We start from the raw sequence: 19,456 nt of genomic DNA, 5'->3' as shown, positions 1-19,456 counted from the left end.
GTTTTTGTCTATTTTAAGTATTCTGTTTGTTTTTGTTCTTCTGCAGGAAATAGAAAAATGGTTTTGGTTAGTTTCTCTAGAAAAAAATAAGAATTTTAAAAGCTGACCCCTCACCTGAATAATAAAGAAAGAAAACATGCAAAGGAAAGACTCAACTGTGTTATTTTTGAAATCCAAAGATTCACCTTACTAAGGATGACTGATGGCGGAAGACCATTGCTAACCTTGTGAAGGCAAAAGTGTGTGTACCTGGTGTGCCATTATGTTGCTGATGACAGCTTTCCTCTATTTGGATGTTTTCTTTGTTGGGGGTCTTCATCTCATTGACTGTTTCTGCTACCCTGTTCTCCCAATTTTGTACAAAGCATTTCTTTCCTGTTTCCTCAACAATGTCCTCACTTAAAATTTCCTCTTCATTCCTGGAAAGTTCCTCTTCCAGTGTCGTAAATTGTTGCTGCACAAGATCTATATTTTGTGGTTTGCCCTCTGCATCTTTGTTTTTACTTTCAGATCTAATTTCATCCGTCATCATTAATTGCTGCTGCACAATTACCAGATTGTGCACTTCTGACTGTGAAGTATCTTCACCATCAATTTCTTCTGAATCCATAGACCCTCTTTCATCAGTTGTCTTAAGCTGTTGTTGAACAAGAATCACATTGTGCACTTCTGGCAGTGAAGCATCTTCATCATCACTTTCATCTTCATTTTCGGATTCTCTTTCATCAATCGTCTTAAACTGTTGCTGCACAAATATAATGTTGCTGGCTTCTATCTGTAAAACATCTTTTTCATCACACTCTTCTTTGTCACCAGAAAAACTTTCAAATCCTGTGTGAAGTTGCTGCTGCATTAGAATTCCATGGTGAGATTCTGGCAGTAAATCTTCTTCTTCTCTCTCCTCTTCATATTCTTGAATACGTTCCATATCTGTGGTTGGAAATTGCTGCTGCACGAAAATCTCATTTTTTATTTCTGTAAGAATGCTCTCTTCATCTCTGTTCTCTTCATTGCCAGAACTCATTTCATGCACTTCCTCCATCTGCCTCTGTATGGGAGCCACAGATTCAATTTGTGTTTGAAACTCTTCCACAGCTTCAATCTGTTTTTCAAAACTGGGACAATTCTCTTGAGATAAAATGGTGTCCAGCAAGGGCACAAGAACTGGACTCTTTGTATTCTGATGCAAGTCTTCCTGCTTGTCTTCTGATTCTTTGCTTTCTATCCTCTTCTCATTTACCATCTCGAGCTTCTCTATCAACAGACTGACATTTTCTTGATCTGTAAAAATACAAGATAGGGTTGAAAATATCTTGCACAGAGAGTCTAAACTGTCATTTCCAGTAGTTTTCCAATTGTGCTCTCATGGATAACCTGCTTTACTTCATGCTACCTCTCTGCTGATCAAGAAACAAAATATATAATGGCAACTAAGATTCAGTTTACATCTGAGAAAAATGTAAGTGGAACCTTTATAGCAATTAATTGCACTACTAATTTAACATATTAGAGGCATTAAACAAATGTTTTCAACATAAAGGTGATGCCCAAATTAAACATAAGATGAAAAATACCTGCTGGTTGAGCTATGTCGTTCTGCTCCACATCTTGTTTCTCTTCTCTCCAAAGTTCGGCGTTATCTTTTTCTAAAATACATTTAATATCACTGTGTTTCTCTTCCCGTTGTACAAGCCAGTGCTCTCCAGAGGACATGCCTGCTTCCTGAAACTTTTCCTGCCGAGCACATTCACGTTCATATTTCATAAATTCTGTAAAATAAAAAAGTTAATCAACAATAAAGTTACATTTAACTATGTACAACAGTAATCCACTGTAAAAAAAAAAATAAAAGGTTTCAAACACATCCCTCAAATCATTTTTCTTAATTTTGCTACTTTAAAAAATGAATCATCTAAGATTCATCCAGCCTTATTTCATACTGACTGACTAGTCCATCAAAGATAAAGGAGTGGAGAAGAAATTATTAATCTCATGTTTTCATAGCAAACGGTCACAACTAAATTCCTGATATAGTGGGTTCCAAAAATAACAACAGCAAACGAACATTGAAACAACCATTAAAGAATGTCAGATTACTCATGTTGCATTATTTAAATGTTAGGACCCTGTCACATAGTCAAAATGTTTCAAACGCATTATTGTTAAATAAACCATTCCTGAAAATAGTCTTCTGCACATTTTTGAAGCATGTTCATACAAAATCTAGCTTTTGAACTGAAAACACACCTCTTCCCACGTTCATTGATTGTTACAGTGAAGCTCATAGCAGTAAGCCACACTTGCAGTACTTGGTTAGTCAATCTTAACGCACAATGGGAATAGTTTTAGATGCTAATAAATTTGTTTTTTGGACATATTTTGTGCAGGTCTAATTATGCAGCTTTGTTTATTTATTTTTGAATGTTGAATATTTTAACATTATGTCTGTGATTTTATTCTAGTGACATCTTGGGACTTCTGTTGCTCAAAGGCAGTGTCATTTATTTATACTGCCGATGACTATTGCTTACTCGTGATTGTTGTCATCTTAATGTGTGACATCACAACACAGTCCCTTTAATAAATGACAACATGGTGAAACTGATACCTGAAAATTGATTTCTCTCAATAAATAAATAAATGTCTTTGTAGTTTATTTAGGAGAAATTCAATCAGGATAATGAAATTACCTTTTTTGTCTGTGACTTCTATCCATTATTTTGACCCATTACTGATCCCTAACCTCATATCTACTCTCTTCTACTGTTTAGCACCTGCCATAAGCTAGAGAATGGTGCTGTCAAGAAGACATTAGTGCCAGGACATTGTCTGATTTTTCATTGTGACCTTGGTCATGTTTTTCTTTGATTACTGACTGTTCTATTTAGTGCCACCTCTGAATGACATCACCTCCTTAGGCCGGGTTTATACTTATTGTGAAGTGTGCTCCAGTTGACGCTACTGCTTTGCAGGTGTTGCACTGTTTATACTTGCACACGTACTTTATGTAAATCTCGAAGATTCCACCAGATAGCAGTGCAAGATATCATCATGGCGAGAAAACGTTCAGCTTCGATGTGTTGTGAATTGCCTGAAACATCCAGTAAATTCTGAGGACACATTGCCATAATATCTCTGAAAAGGATGTTTAATGATTACATCCATTAATACAGGGATGCATCCATTCTATCAAGCATCAGGTGTGAGACGGGGCATCACTCATCGCAAGGTGAACACAAGCATACACATACACTAGCGTCATTTTATCTTCACCGAATTCCCAAACCTTCATGTTTTTGAAAAGAAACTGGAGCACGCTGTGGAAACCCACCAGGAAAACATGCAAACTCCTGACAGAGAACACCAGGGACGTGAATCCCTGCAAGGCAGCAGCGCTACTGTTCTGCTACCGTGCCACCACCACATTTGTAATTATTAACAGTATTCATTATTTAAATGAAGTTAATGACTTATCTTTAAAATGTAACATACATACTTTCATGCAATCCATCATGAATGTGATATCAAATATAAATCTAAGGATTCTAAATGTGAAGTGAGCTGGAATATCAGTGTTCTCTGTGGCAATTGCTACTGTCAGTTCAGGAGGAAACCCCAGAAGTACATAATGATTAATAACTGGGATGGTTTTAAGATGGCGTTTATGACTCTCTACTTTAATGATAAAATAAAGTACAAGATTAAAGTGGGTATTACGAGATTAACACTAGAATTACCAGAGCCTATGAGAAAACTCGTAAATCCGGCCCACCTTAAATCCATTCACACCTCTCCGTCAGCGTCTTTTGTCCTGTAAATGTGCCGATTAAGACAAGCAGCAAGCAGCCTGCTATTCCATCCCCCACCGACGCAGAACATTCACTATGTTCTCCCAGCTCATGCCTTGTTTGATTATCTAGGAGTGAACTGTTGGGAGTTTTAGCGTGGAAATAATAGATTGTTATTTGGAACACATGCAGTCCATGTGTGTTCCATTTCTACAGTAATCTGTGTAAATACATTGTTAAAACAGAAACTTTTTCATATTTTATTAATAAATGTTAAAAAATGTAGGCATAAACTATAGAATGTGTGAAGCCTGAAGTCCAAAGATCAAATACAGTAAACACTTTCACAAAAGGTTCAAGGACGATACAACAGCTTCCGTGGCATAGCGGTAAGATTTGCTGATTTATAATCAAGAGTCCCTGGTTCGATCCTGACTGTCTCCTATATTTACTGTTTTCTGTAGTGAGCTGCTCTTATTGTTAATATTATACAGTACACACATACATTTGGTTTGCGTCTGTAACAGACCGTGTACATTTATAGTATCGTACTTGTAAAAGTTACCTTTTTTTCACTTTTATTCTCTCACTCACGATCACGATACATACTACCGCCCCAGGGATTTGACGCTGTTAGTTTTTATTTGAAACTGGGAATAACTATAGATGTGAGTAGTGTAATGAGGCAGTGGAACTGGACATTCTCCGATCTGGAGGGATAAAAGCTGACACAGAAATGTTGGTGAATCTGCCTTCTTCGTATCTCACCGTCACTTTATTTTTTTTTATTCAGTTTTATTGAGTGTTCCTGCTCATGCAGAATTAGTATGGTGCATTACAATTATGGTGTATGATGTCAAAAAAAAACAAAAAAACACAGACATTATATGATATGACAATATAATATTTTGAAGAAATCCTTTTATGACCTGAATAGTACCAATCAGAAAACATCATCGCACTAATGCAGGGCTATTCAATTACAAATTCAGTTGGGCCAGATTTTCAAACCCAAGACATTTAGCTGGGCCAGACATTTTCAGCAGCCGGTAAGCAGCAGGTAATGACAAATTTTATATCAACACAAATGAATGTATTTAAAAATAAGTAATGTTTATTCATTGTTTCCCTTTAAAATTTGGTGAATCTACATCGGCAATTGGATGGTTGCTGGTTCGAGTCCAATAAATGGCAGAAGTGACTCTACTCTGTTGGGCCTTTGAGAAAGGCCCTTAACCTGCAATTGCTTTGTTCTGGGTATGACGTTAATCTGCACCCAGCCCTGCATGTAGGCCCTCCAATCTGCAGGGAAAAACCTGGGGATTGGTGGCAGAATTTGCACCCCAGCCACCACAAAAAACCATACACTGTTTAGGTGTGGTGCTGAGTTGTCACCCAAAGCACTCGGGTCCCTATCCAGGTGCATACTCCCAACTTCTCTCTGATACAGACACATCAAAAAAGTATATAATTATATATATATATGATTTAAATATGAATGATTTCAGTTGTGCAATGAGGTTCGTCCAGTAGCAGTTCTGGGTGTGGCAGAAGTGCCACTAAATAGGGCTTTGGAAAGGACCAGGCACTTCCTGGCAGTGGCGACTGGCCCCAGCAGGATTGAGCCTCCAAGCTCCAAGCCCATGGCCCTGCTCTAAACCAGAGAGGCTGCCGTGTAGCACAAAAAAAGTGCACAGTATTATCAATAACATTTGTTTCCCTTTTGAAATATGAGAACCTCCCCCAATTTAAAGGGGTGGACATGACAGGTCAAGGATTTTTTTTTCATAGAACTTATTATTATTTCATTCACAGGGTTTTAATAACTCATATGACGGAGGTTAAATTTGAGTTCCACAACAACGCCTTTCCCGTGGAAATTGCTTTTTTTTCCCAGAAAAAAAAACTACCTTAGTAAATATTTAGGAGCAGAGGTGTTTGCTTGTGTTTGTGTGTGTCCTGCGGTGGGTGGGCAGGGTAAGGCACCCTGCCCAGAATTGGTTCCTGCCTTGTGCCCTGTGTTGGCTGGGATTGGCTCCAGCAGACCCCCGTGACCCTGTGTTCGGATTCAGCGGATTGGAAAATGGATGGATGGATGGTACCACGTATGGTGTGAAAGTGGATTAGCACATTTATTTTAATGATTTGTCTTTAAAATGTTTTTGAGTTCTTTTGTGTAAAGTAATAAATTATTAATTATAATTCTTACTATTATTATTTTTTACTAAATCTTATTTTCTATGTTTCTTTGTTGATGAGTTTCCATTAAAGAATTTATTCGTAACAAAACATATAGTGCGCACACCAATACGATTGAAGTAACAAGTAACAAAGTGGCATTTTTAAAAGCATTTTAACAAAGTTTACTGTCCTCCGTCATTTATAGACCAGCCCGGTAAAACAACTGTAATGCACCTTCAGCTTTACACGCAGACTTCATCACATTGCTGTGCCTGATGAAACCGCGGGCAGGCTACTGCTCGTAAATGTTTACGAATGGACAGGCTGGCATTTTGCATGGAGTATGTGTTAAAGCAAAAAAGAAAGGGCATGCAAAGATGCACAAACACAAGGACATCGGTGACAATCACACCTTAGTGTGCCTGCACAAAATCAGTAGGGACAACTGTATTCCATGGGACACAGATATATTCTTAGCAGGGGACCTATATGATGAGTAGAGGAATTTCAAATGTTTTGCAAGACTATGTGTTGATTATGTGTTGACTATGTGTAAATTTATGTTACTTGTAAAACTTAGCTTTTTTTCAGTTTTATTATCTCAATCACGATCACACTCTAAAGACAACCCCCCGCCTCTCCTGAACTTACTCTAAGTAACAGTGGCAATGTAAATTCACACCCGATCTGAAGCTGTTCGTTTTCAAATAATATTGCATTAGTGCGATGATGTTTTCTGATTGGTACTATTCAGGTCATAAAATGATTTCTTCAAAATATCATCTATACTTATATCTGTGTTTTTTGTGTTTTTTTTTGACATCATACACCATAAGGTGCATACTAATTCTGCGTGAGCAGGAACACTCAATAAAACTGAATAAAAAAAAATAAAGTGACGGTGAGATACGAAGAAGGCAGATTTACCAACGTTTCTGTGTCAGCTTTTATCCCTCAAGATCAGAGAATGTACAGTTCCATTGCCTCAAAACACTACTCACATCTACAGTTATTCCCAGTTTCAAATAAAAACTAACAGCGTCAGATTCCTAGGGCGGTAGTATGTATCGTGATCATGAGTGAGAGAATAAAGGTGAAAAAAAAGTTAACTTTTACAAGTACAGTACTATAAATGTACACGGTCTGTTACAGACACAAACCAAATGTATGTGTGTACTGTATAATTTTAACAATAAGAGCAGCTCACTACTGAAAACAGTAAATACTATATAGGAGACAGTCAGGATCAAATCGGGGACTTTGATTACAAGTTGGCAAATCTTACTGCTACGCCACGGAAGCTGTTGTATTGTCCTTGAACCGTTTGTGAAAGTGTTTATTTGATCTTTGGACTTCAGGCTTCACACATTCTATAGTTTATGCCTACATTTTGTAACATTTATTACTAAAATATGAAAAACGTTCTATTTTAACAATGTGTTTACACAGATTACTGTAGAAACGGAACACACGTGAAATGCATGTGTTCCAAATAACGATCTATTATTTCCACTCTAAAATTCCAGCAGTTCACTCCCAGATAGTCAAACAAGGCATGAGCTTGGAGAACGTAGTGAACGTTGTGCAACAGCGGGGGATGGAATAGCAGACTGCTTGCTGCTTGTCTTAATTGGCACATTTACAGAACAAAGGACGTTGACGGAGAGGTGCGAACGGACTTAAAGTGGGCTGGATTTACAAGTTTTCTCGTAGGCTCTGGTAATTCTAGTGTTAAAGCTGAAATTTCCATTTTAATCACAAAATAGACCTTTTCATTGTGTCCTTAATTTTTTTCTCTCTGGCTCAAATATGCTGGCATACATTCTGATGCTGTTGTGAAGGTGCAAGAAAAAAAAAAAAGGGCACAGAACATGGTATATGAGACTTTTAAAGTAGTAAATGACTTGCGGGTAAATGCAGACAGAGGCCATTTATCTGTTCTCATCCTCTTAGATCTGAGTGCTGCATTTGACACCATTGATCATAATATTCTTAGAAATCGCCTTAGTCAATGGGTGGGCCTCTCTGGCAGTGTCTTAAATTGGTTTGAATCCTACCTGGCAGGGAGAAAATTCTTTGTGAGTTGTGGTAATCCGATGATATCCGATATGGTGTTCCACAAGGCTCTATCCTGGGTCCGCTGTTATTCTCAATCTACATGCTTCCGTTAGGTCAGATTATCTCAGGTTACAACGTGAGCTACCACAGCTATGCTGATGACACACAGCTGTACTTATCAATAGCACCTGATGACTCTGACTCTTTCGATACACTAACACAATGTCTTACTGGTATTTCTGAATGGATGAATAGTAATTTTCTCAAACTAAATAAAGAGAAAACTGAAATTTTAGTAATTGGCAATAATGGATTCAGTGAGGTTATCAGAAATAAACTTAATGCACTACGATTTAAAGTTAAGACGGAAGTAAAAAATTTAGGGGTAACCGTTGACTGTAATCTGAATTTTAAATCACATATTCATCAGACCACTAGGACAGCATTTTTTCACTTAAGAAACATAGCTAAAGTTAGACCTCTTATATCATTGAAAGATGCGGAGAAATTAATTCACGCTTTTGTTTTCAGTAGACTAGATTACTGTAACGCACTCCTCTCAGGACTACCCAAAAAAGACATAAATCATTTGCAACGAGTGCAGAATGCAGCTGCTAGAATCCTAACTGGGAAAAGAAAATCCAAACACATTTCTCCAGTTTTGATGTCACTACACTGGTTGCCTGTGTCATTCAGGATTGACTTTAAAATACTGCTTATGGTTTATAAAGCCTTAAATAATCTCGCTCCATCTTATATATCGGAATGCCTGACACGTTATATTCCAAATCGTAACCTTAGATCTTCAAATGAGTGTCTCCTTATAATTCCAAAAGCTAAACTTAAAAGAAGTGGTGAGGCGGCCTTCTGCTGTTATGCACCTAAAATCTGGAATAGCCTGCCAATAGGAATTCGCCAGGCAAATACAGTAGAGCACTTTAAAACACTGCTGAAAACACATTACTTTAACATGGCCTTTTTATAACTTCACTTTAACTTAATACTGATACTCTGTATGTTCAATTCTTCATAATAACTATTCACAGTGGCTCCAAAATCCATACTGACCCCTACTCTCTGTTCTGTTTCTTTTTCTGGTTTCTTTGTGGTGGCGGCCTGCGCCACCACCACCTACTCAAAGCATCATGATGCTCCAACATTGATGGACTGAAAGCCAGAAGTCTACGTGACCATCATCATCAAGTCCTTCCATGAAAACCCTAAATACAAAGAGGACTGTTTGACTTATGTTAGGTAGATTGCCCAGAGGGGACTGGGCGGTCTCTTGGTCTGGAACCCCTACAGATTTAATTTTTTCTCCAGCCTTTGGAGTTTTTTGTTTTTCTGTCCACCCTGGCCATCGGACCTTACTCTTATTCTATGTTAATTAATATTGACTTATGTTTATTTTTTATTGTGTCTTCTATTTTTCTTTTCATTTTGTAAAGCACTTTGAGCTACATTTTTTTGTATGAATATGTGCTATATAAATAAATGTTGATTGATTGATTGATTGATTTTAAAATGCATCATGTCATTATGTTGGGAATTATGCAAAGCTTGAACATAGAAGCACCACGTATGTCGGCATTTTGCTTCACCACATCGAACCATTCATTAAACATCAAAGCACATTGATCCTGTAGGATCTACAAAGTGGCTTTCTGTCACATATAGATAGTAAACAGAGACTCTGACATCACATTCTAACTTGATCACACTGACCCCCTGACTAACTGCTGGCATTGCAACTCATGCACATGTCATGTTAATTTCTGAGGACATGCTCAGAGGACGCATCAAATGAACGCTGGGAACACGTGACAGCCATAATGCGTGCGTGTACACGTGCTGAGCGTGAAGTATAAACCGGCCCTTAGATCTTCTTTGGAAGCCAAAACTGAATGTCACTCTAATAATCACATCTAAACTAGTCTGAAACCACCCTGAAAGGAAAAGTTTAGTAGTTTTCAATTTTAAATTAAATTAAGATTGAAAATCTTTTAATATACCTATATTGCTATTGGAGTACTTTTCTAACTGGATGAAAAAAAAAAAATACTTACCATTGTTTTGCACCGAAGTGTGAGTTGTGTCATACGATTTCACACTTGTAACACTGGTGCCAGTATCAGAGACAGGCAGTAGATTATGGTCAATGAGCTCAGATTTGAATGGTGTACTATCTTGTTTCAGTATGGTACTGGAAGATGATACGACAGGTGTCTGGTCAACATGGCTGCTAACTATAGAAGAGGGAGGGGGAGAAGCAGTAAGTGAGGAAGGCTCTGTGAGAATGAGGTTTGCACTGACTGTGTTGGAGAAAACAATTGTGTCAGGAGGTATCTGGACAAGGTTGCCACTAGCTGTGTTAGCAGAAGATAGTGTGGCATGAGGAATCTGAGCAATACTACAGCTAACTGACTGGGCAGGGGGAGGTGTAGCAGGAGGTGTGGGTTCAAGGCTGGCAGTGGCTACAACAGAGGAAGAAGGAGAGGAAGGATTTGTGAGGTGAAGGCTCGTGCTGTTAGATGTTATTGTGGGGGGAGGCGTAAGTGGCATGTCAGGATTTGACATTACTAGGCTGGCACTGAAAGCCCCCGAGACCAGGTGAAGAGGGGCTGGAATACTGGGTTGTGCATGACTATTCTCTTTTGCTTGGACTTTATTCTGAGGTTGTGAGATACTTTCATAACAGCTGGCCTCAGCCCTGGGTGGGCTGCTGAGTGATATAATTGCTTCCTTAAAGTTAGTATCTGTTGTTAAAGAAGCTTTTCTAAAGGGGCTGCTGGGATAAAAGACAGGTGATGTTGGCTTGGGGCTCCTTGGAGAGATAGGGCTCTCTGGCTTGCCAAAAATAAAAGCTGTGTCAGTAAGACTCCTCTGGTAACGTCGAAAGGGGCTTTTTCCTAAGAAGAAAAAATATTTATTAATAAATGAAAAGTTAATTATGTTCATTAGGACAATAGATAATTTTTAAAGTAAGGTTCTTAGAGGTGTCCTCTTTTTACTATTCTTATTACTATTCTTATCCACACTGATCTGCTGTATTTTTAGAGCAATGTATTCAAGGACGCAGTGTGATAACAATTAAACTAGGGACAAGAAGCTGCACAATAGCTGAGCGACTGTAAATATATAGCAGTAAGATACCAAAAACATATACAACCTTTTAAAACATTTTCCACAAAATGGATCAAAGCTAATTTTACTGAATTGAAAGCTCCACTTGTTGGTGGAAAACAATAATTCTAAGGCAGATGTGTACAGTGATAATTAGGCTGTAATCAAGTAATCATGAAGGGAAACTCACTTATTCACAGTTTATCAAAATTTTAGACACTTTGAAAATTGCTAATCTTACAAAACAAACAAAATTCCATAATCATTTATGTTAACTTTTTTTTTTTTTCATAGCCATATAATTGCCAAAGTGGTACACTTTCATCCACTTTGGCATATCTTAAGCTAAGACATTGTGATGTTCACAGTGGCCTATCAGTTTTCCTGTTTTGTTTATACCTAATCAGACAGTTAATTCCTAGGAATTATGCTTGATCTTGTATAGTTTGCTCATTTTTTCTCTTGTATTAACACATTTTTTTCCAGAACTCCAAGGAAAAGCTCATTAGGTTAATTGGTATCACAAATTTATACTAGTCATTTTTTGTTTTATTACAGTTTCGTCTTTAAGAATAATTACATGACATTTAATATCAACATACTGTACTTATTCTGTGTTAGCACAAGCTCATTTATAGCATTTCTCATATATTTAGGATGGCTTGGCAATTGCAGATTTTTGGGTTTATGTGCTGCATCAAACTTCACATGAGTTGAAACTTCATCTGTTCCTATTTTTCTGGACATAGAAGTTATGAGCTTAAGTATGTTAAGATATTGTCCAAAGTGCTACAGTGAAATGTTGTATAGTTCTATGCATCATTCAGAGTTGAAATAATAGACTGCAACTTCAGTGAAACTGAAAACTACAAGACGTTTAGAAATCTCTGAACCCAGTTTCATGGAGGTGAGAGGCATTAAATCTAGACGCTGTTCCATTAGACCATTTATATGTGTAATTGTGTGCCTTTTATATTTATAGCACTAACATTTCCTTTCTGTATTTTCCTTTTTCAAACTATGACGTGACCATATCAGTTGCTTTTCCAAGTATGAACATATTTTAAATGCCTTTATTAAAAGAATTTCATCAAGTACCATTGCAATATCTGAATAAGTCACAATACTTAGACGGAGAAGAACTCTACAATTCCTGGAGTTTGTGGTGAAAATATCTTCCCTTCCATTTTTTCCACCTTGTGTTTCTCTTAATAAAAGGACCTAAAAGGTTTTGGCAGAATGCTTACCTGAAGTAGGTGTTCCAGGACTTCTGGGAGAGCTACAAAAAGTGGAGGAGGAGGAAGATGAGGAGAGCTGTCTGAAAAATTCACGTGGATTCATGGTTCTCTGTGACACCAGAGCTGCAGCTTCCTGAAAAACATGGAAAGAAAAGTCATTATTAAGCCAACATTTAGCAAACAGGGGAACTATACTACCTTATGACTCATTATAGAGCCGAATGGCTCATGGTAGAAACAACCTTCCACAGCTCTCCTTGGAGCAACACACTTGTCTCAATCAGTTACTAAATGTACTTTATTCAGACAAAACTTCATACAGGGGGAGAAATTTATTATCCAGGATAGTAAGAAGCTTCCAGAGTGAACTCTGTTCTACTACATCCTCCTGTGAGTTTAGCCAGACTCTTATGACAAAACTAGTCTTTTTAATCAGTTTATTTAGTCTGTTGACATTGCACTAATGTTACTTCTCCAGCACACTACACACTGGTGGAATGTATTTAAGAGTGTGCACACCAAACAAACTCAACCTCCTCAGAAAATAGAATGTGACCATTCCTGTATATAGACTCCATGTTGATACTCCACTCAAGCCTATTCTTCAAATGCACCCAAGGTATCAGTATGTCCTCCCCATGTCCACATCTTTACAATCAATGAGAATCAAAGGCAGAGTGGGCTTGATCCTCCTGAAGGCTACGTTTATCTCCTTTACCTTACTGATGTTGAGGCGTAGGTGGTTCAATTTACACAACTCAACAAAATCCTTTACTAGTGTCCACACGTATTCTCCTGTCCTCCACTAATGTGCCCCAAATGAAAGAAGGTGATAGCAGAAGTGTGTATAGCAAAAGATGAGGCAAAAAATAAATTAAAAATAAAATCATGAATTTTTTTTTTTTTGCTGGCTGTGAAACCTCTCATCTGTTGCATTCATAAGGCATTTTAGGGCCTGCTGTTGCCCTTTTCCATTGCACTGGCCTACAGTGTCACAGAATATTTCCCACACTAAACACTGATATACACACACTGAACATTTCTTACCGCTGCCTTTTCAATGGATTCACTCCGACGATACCTGTTTCTCATTTCTTCTTCATGTTCTCGCTGCTGCTGCTCCTGAGATAGACCAAAAAGAAAACTTTAGTTTAGTGGCAGAAGTCATTTTCATAGTAACTTTTGGTAAAATTGTAGTAACTCCATAATAACTTGTATAGCTGTGATCATTTCAGTCATGCTTTTCAAATACCTCTACAGTAGTAGTAATAGAACAATTTCAGCAGGCCAACAATAGAGCATTAAAAAGGTTAATTCTGCTTGACACAAAGAATAAACTATCCTCTTTATATTTTGCTTATCAATATATAATAACTAGCTCAAAATGCCTTAGCTGGTGGTCACACTTCCAGGCCCAAGGCCTGGAAGGAGCTTGAATTAGACTTACAAGTACTCTGCTTACAGTAATATTCCTATTCTCATCTAAAAATAACAGTTAAACGATGGTAAAAAAACAAAATATAAAGGTGAACAATTAATACTTTGGAGAACAAGGTGAATATTAACATAACTACTATAAAGTGCCCAAGATATACAGTCCATTAATAAAAAAAAAATTGCCAAATGTATACATACACTAGACATTCACCAAAATAAACACTATACTAATACACAGAAAAAATATCCCACCAAATAAACATTACATAAAGCCCAGGTTCTAACAGCAACTGAGAAGATAGTGGAAAATGTTGAAGCCACGTAAAGTGAAAGCAAAAAAAATGATCACTGCACCCAAATTATCCAACTAAATTATCATATTCAATAAAAAGCTCCCAGTAGTCAAGATTTTCTACAATGTCAGCTTTACTAGTAGCCATAGATTTGGTGTAGGCTTGTGACAAAATAAAAAATTTGTACAAAGGACTGTTTTATCTCAGGTCTCCACACGGAAAACCCAGTGGTCACTGACAATAGAAATGTGCAGATTCACACAAGAAACATTCAGACCCATGGCGACAGAATTCCAAAAATTTTGCTCTCACAAAACATTCAAGACAATTGTTAGTGTTTTTTTCTTAAAACTGATACATGTCACCATTCCACTTACTGCAATGCTCACAACTGACAACTGGCCATTTACAAATTTCATAGGAAGAACTGACATTCAGTTTATTGATTTACTGCAGGTGGTATGCCACTTAAGAAAGCCATCAGAGGAGTGCATCAAAAATATGTGTTAAAGTTTCTCACACATTCCTCATTAGTAGTAACTCACCCATTTGGCCTTTTCCCTTCTCCGTTCCTCAGCCTCCAGTTTAGCCTGAATTCTCCTGTCAATCAAAAAAAGTATAGATTAAAAAATTTCAGAGACTGTCTGGGGCCATAGATAATGGTTTGAGTTCACATTCATTCAAATAAGATTCTTCTTTAATGACATTATAAAAACTTGTAACACAGTTCTGGTACTGTTATGGAAGACTGAAATAATGTACCCAACAAATAGGATGTAGAGTAGCCAAATTAAAATGAAAGTTTCAGTTTTGTTTTGTTTTTTATATTGAGTCATGTAGAAACAAGAAAACATGTGATATCCCTACTTAGTGGCATCCAAAGAGACACAAATAAAAATACAGAAAGTTTTATTTCACAAAATAAAAAAAATACATTTACATCAAATAAGTTATAATTTGCTAACTGCATTTGACAATACATTCTTTATCTATGATGTCTTTGATAAATACTGTATTGCACTGGAGAGAAAGGAATTCCTGCGGTGGTTGGCATGGGTCTGTAATGTAATTATGTTCCTTGATTTGCTGATGGTTAACTGCTGTGCTTAATTGATGTCTATCTTCAGCTGAGATGACTTGAACTTTTTCATCTTTGCTCTCTTAGAAAAGCTTTTCAAGTCACCCATTTGAGCTGGTTTAGTTAACTGTTGAAGTTTTTTTTTATTGAGATTGAGTTCTAAAGGCAACAGCTGTAATTATATATTACCATCAATGTGTGAAATTAGGCATTGTGTAAAATGATTAAGAAATCTATAGAATGTTGAAAATGGGACGTCAAAATATTAATTGATTAAAATTTCAAACATTTCCTAGGCATTCTATGTAATGCCAAAAGGCAAACCGGCAAAGTATAAAATACTTCCAATAGTGATAAATGTTTGCTCTAATTATTTTCATAGGTGTGCTGTATATCCATCCATCCATCCATTATCCAACCCGCTATATCCTAACTACAGGGTCACAGGGGTCTGCTGGAGCCAATCCCAGCCAACACAGGGCACAAGGCAGGAAACAAACCCCAGGCAGGGCGCCAGCCCACCACTTGTGCTGTAATTATCCAAAAATGTATGTTTATGAAAAAATTAAATATACACAATATTTATGTTTATCAGTAGATAATATAAGACAATTAAGTGCAATTAAAAATGCTATTCTAGCCTTCCTTGTTGCAACAAGTAGTTTTTTCAGTAAGAAAGTCCTGTAATTTATTTTGTATTTCTTTTTTCATTTTCATAAATTTCTTTTCAATAAAGGCTGTTTCATGGCTCACTTTTCATACTTTACCTAATAAGTATTTGTCATTCAATGTAATGTCTAGGTATTATATACTCACCTAAAGGATTATTAGGAACACCTGTTCAATTTCTCATTAATGCAATTATCTAATCAACCAATCACATGGCAGTTGCTTCAATGCATTTAGGGGTGTGGTCCTGGTCAAGACAATCTCCTGAACTCCAAACTGAATGTCAGAATGGGAAAGAAAGGTGATTTAAGTAATTTTGAGCGTGGCATGGTTGTTGGTGCCGGACGGGCCAGTATTTCACAATCTGCTCAGTTACTGGGATTTTCACAAATCACAACATGCACAACCTTAAGGCGGATGGGCTACAACAGCAGAAGACCCCACCGGGTACCACTCATCTCCACTACAAATAGGAAAAAGAGGCTACAATTTGCACGAGCTCACCAAAATTGGACAGTTGAAGACTGGAAAAATGTTGCCTGGTCTGATGAGTCTCGATTTCTGTTGAGACATTCAAATGGTAGAGTCAGAATTTGGCGTAAACAGAATGAGAACATGGATCCATCATGCCTTGTTACCACTGTGCAGGCTGGTGGTGGTGGTGTAATGGTGTGGGGGATGTTTTCTTGGCACACTTTAAGCCCCTGTGCCAATTGGGCATCGTTTAAATGCCACGGGCTACCTGAGAATTGTTTTTGACCATGTCCATCCCTTCATGACCACCATGTACCCATCCTCTGATGGCTACTTCCAGCAGGATAATGCACCATGTCACAAAGTTCGAATCATTTCAAATTGGTTTCTTGAACATGACAATGAGTTCACTGTACTAAAATGGCCCCCACAGTCACCAGATCTCAACCCAATAGAGCATCTTTGGGATGTGGTGGAACGGGAGCTTCATGCCCTGGATGTGCATCCCACAAATCTCCATCAACTGCAAGATGCTATCCTATCAATATGGGCCAACATTTCTAAAGAATGCTTTCAGCACCTTGTTGAATCAATGCCACGTAGAATTAAGGCAGTTCTGAAGGCGAAAGGGGGTCAAACACCGTATTAGTATGGTGTTCCTAATAATCCTTTAGGTGAGTGTATACAATGCCTAGATAAAGTATATAGCATATTAAAGTAACACAGACATTGCATGCTTTTCCTAAAAATGTCACACAGTCTATGCAATACCTGCTTTTCACATTGTGAAAAACAGACAAAAAGGTTTTAAACAAGCTTATTCAGAATTGTTGGATTAAATAAATTACTCCTTTGAAACCAGTGACTATAAGACCTGTTATTTAATTATACTATAACTACATTACAGAGTGAATACATTAGAGGTTAGAATGTTGTATTTCAAATTATACTCATACAATACAATTGTACATACAATTTTAATATTGAATTTGATGTGAGCTTACATAAAAAGTAATGGTATTTAACATTAACCAGTCCCAGAGTTGTGCTATTTGAAGTTACAGAGACTCAAGTTGATTGCTAGACAATGTCACACACGTGCAAATAGGAGGGAACTGTATGAACCAACTGAAGGTAATTCCATGCCAGGCCAGGAGGTGGCAGGGTGCGCTAAACCTTCTTCTGTTGTCTTTACAGACCAAAAATGGGGACAATCTGTCTGATTCAACCCTGAAGATGTCACTTTCAGTTCCAGAACCCAGAAAAGCATCACTTCTGGTTCTGGCACCCGGATACACATCACATGAAAAAGTTTCTGTTTTAACAATGTGTTAACGCAGATTACTGTAGAAACTGAACACGCATGAAATGCGTATGTTCCAAATAATGATCTATTATTTCCACTCAAAAACTCCACTTCACTCCCAGATAATCAATCAAGGCATGAGCTGGGAGAAGTTCATGCACATTCTAAGTTGGTGGAGGGATGGAATAGCCGGCTGCTTGCAGCTTGTCTTTATCGGCACATTTACACGAGAAAGGATGCTGACGGAGAGGTGTGAACGATTTTAAGGTGGGCCAGATCTACAAGTTTTTTCGTAGACTCTGGTAGTTCTAGTGTTAACGATGTAATCTTACTAAAAAAAAAAGATCATTTAAGAATGGAACCCTGCTTGGGAGATCCAGAACGGGACCCATGTGAACCCAGACATACTTGTGTCCCTAACATTGAGTTCCGCTGCTACGACGCGAAGCTCACTCTGATGGAACCTGATGCATGGCAAAGGGCTCTGCGAGGTGACAAAGGAGCCTGCGGAGTAATACAGAGTGAGGGATGGTACAGTATGCTCTGACTAATCCTCTGGCCGCTTTGCATATGGGAGTAGCTCTTGTAAATGGTCACAGGGTTACGACATTATTTGACTCGGGCAGTAACATTTCCATTGTTGCTCGCCATCTAGTTTTGCTGCAACAGTGGATGAAAGATAAGACTAGTCTAACCCGTATTAACAGGGATGTCCGATTCTATGCGTCCGCTGTCTGTTACATCTGCCATGATGGCATCTTAAAAAAGTTGGTGGTGGCGGTAATGGAGAATCCTTTGTATCCCGTGATACTAGGTAGAGATTGGTCTGATATTAATCATGGTAAACACTCGCTGCTCCCACAAAAGCACTAGGTCTAGTCAAGGATATAAATACAGCAATCTCAATGACCTCAGCCGTGTACTCAGCCAGAGGAGAGTCGGAACTTGGCCTTTAACGATGACATAGAAACGCCTGGGACTTTGCATCAGATCATATCATCATCAGGCGATGTGTTGACCCAAAATGAAACCAAGCCCCTTGAGGTTGAATCCGATCCTCTCACATGTCTGCAGTTTCAATTTAGGCAGACCCCCACTTAATTAAAAAGGGAGCAGTGGAATGATGACTCCTTTAAGTTTTCAAAAAATGCAGTAGTTCTGGTAGATGGCCAACACACACTACATCCCATGCCACAGGGTCCCCACTTTGTATTGAATAATGGCCTGTTGTATCGGGTGGCAGAACACAAGGCGGAGGTACAGTCCCTACTGTTAGTTTCGTGGACTTACCGGCATCAGGTCTGTGTACTGGCTCATACCCACCTTCTGGGAGCCCATTTGGGTCCCGCAAAAACACTAGAGTGGATTAAGCTCAGAAATTTTTTGGCCCGGGATTAATGAGGAGGTCTGCCACTTTTGTATGTCCTGTCCAGAATGTCAATTGTGACAGATTCCTAGGAAAGACTGTGCTCCTCTAGTCCCATTACCTTTAACTGACATTCCCTTTGAGAAAATCGGGGTCAATAATATGGGACCCCTAGAGCCCTCGGCCAGGGGTCATAAATATATAATGGTTCTGGTACAGTAGATTATGCTACCAGATATCTCGAATCTGTTCCCTTGCACTCAGCGATATCAAAAGCTATCACATGGGATTCTATGCGCGAGCCGGCATCCATAAAGAAATTCTAATGGATCAAGGGACGCCTTTTACCTCGGGGATGTTCAGGGAGAAAGCCAAATTACTGAAAATAAAACATTTAAAGACCTAGGTATATCATCCTCAAACCGATGGTCTAGTTGAGAGGTTT

The 19,456-nt window shown here is 38.1% G+C and overlaps 1 protein-coding gene across 1 annotated transcript in view; it reads right to left on the bottom strand.

The window, feature by feature from the left end:
• The window catches only part of si:dkey-40c11.2 (drebrin), a 201,626-nt gene that overhangs the window by 32,176 nt on the left and 149,994 nt on the right, over positions 1-19,456 (bottom strand). The window contains exons 8-13 of the mRNA XM_039759084.1: positions 14,664-14,718; positions 13,436-13,510; positions 12,398-12,521; positions 10,094-10,936; positions 1,575-1,769; positions 250-1,281 (exon numbers count right to left, since the gene is read on the bottom strand). Coding sequence (XP_039615018.1) covers positions 250-1,281; positions 1,575-1,769; positions 10,094-10,936; positions 12,398-12,521; positions 13,436-13,510; positions 14,664-14,718 — 2,324 coding nt within the window. The remainder of the gene's footprint in view (positions 1-249; positions 1,282-1,574; positions 1,770-10,093; positions 10,937-12,397; positions 12,522-13,435; positions 13,511-14,663; positions 14,719-19,456) is intronic.

The sequence above is a fragment of the Polypterus senegalus genome, chromosome 7, assembly GCF_016835505.1.
Source record: "Polypterus senegalus isolate Bchr_013 chromosome 7, ASM1683550v1, whole genome shotgun sequence".
In the NCBI taxonomy this organism is placed as follows: Eukaryota; Metazoa; Chordata; class Cladistia; order Polypteriformes; family Polypteridae; genus Polypterus; species Polypterus senegalus.
Note: the sequence above shows the minus strand (reverse complement) of the source record. Positions and strands in the feature narration are given on the sequence as shown.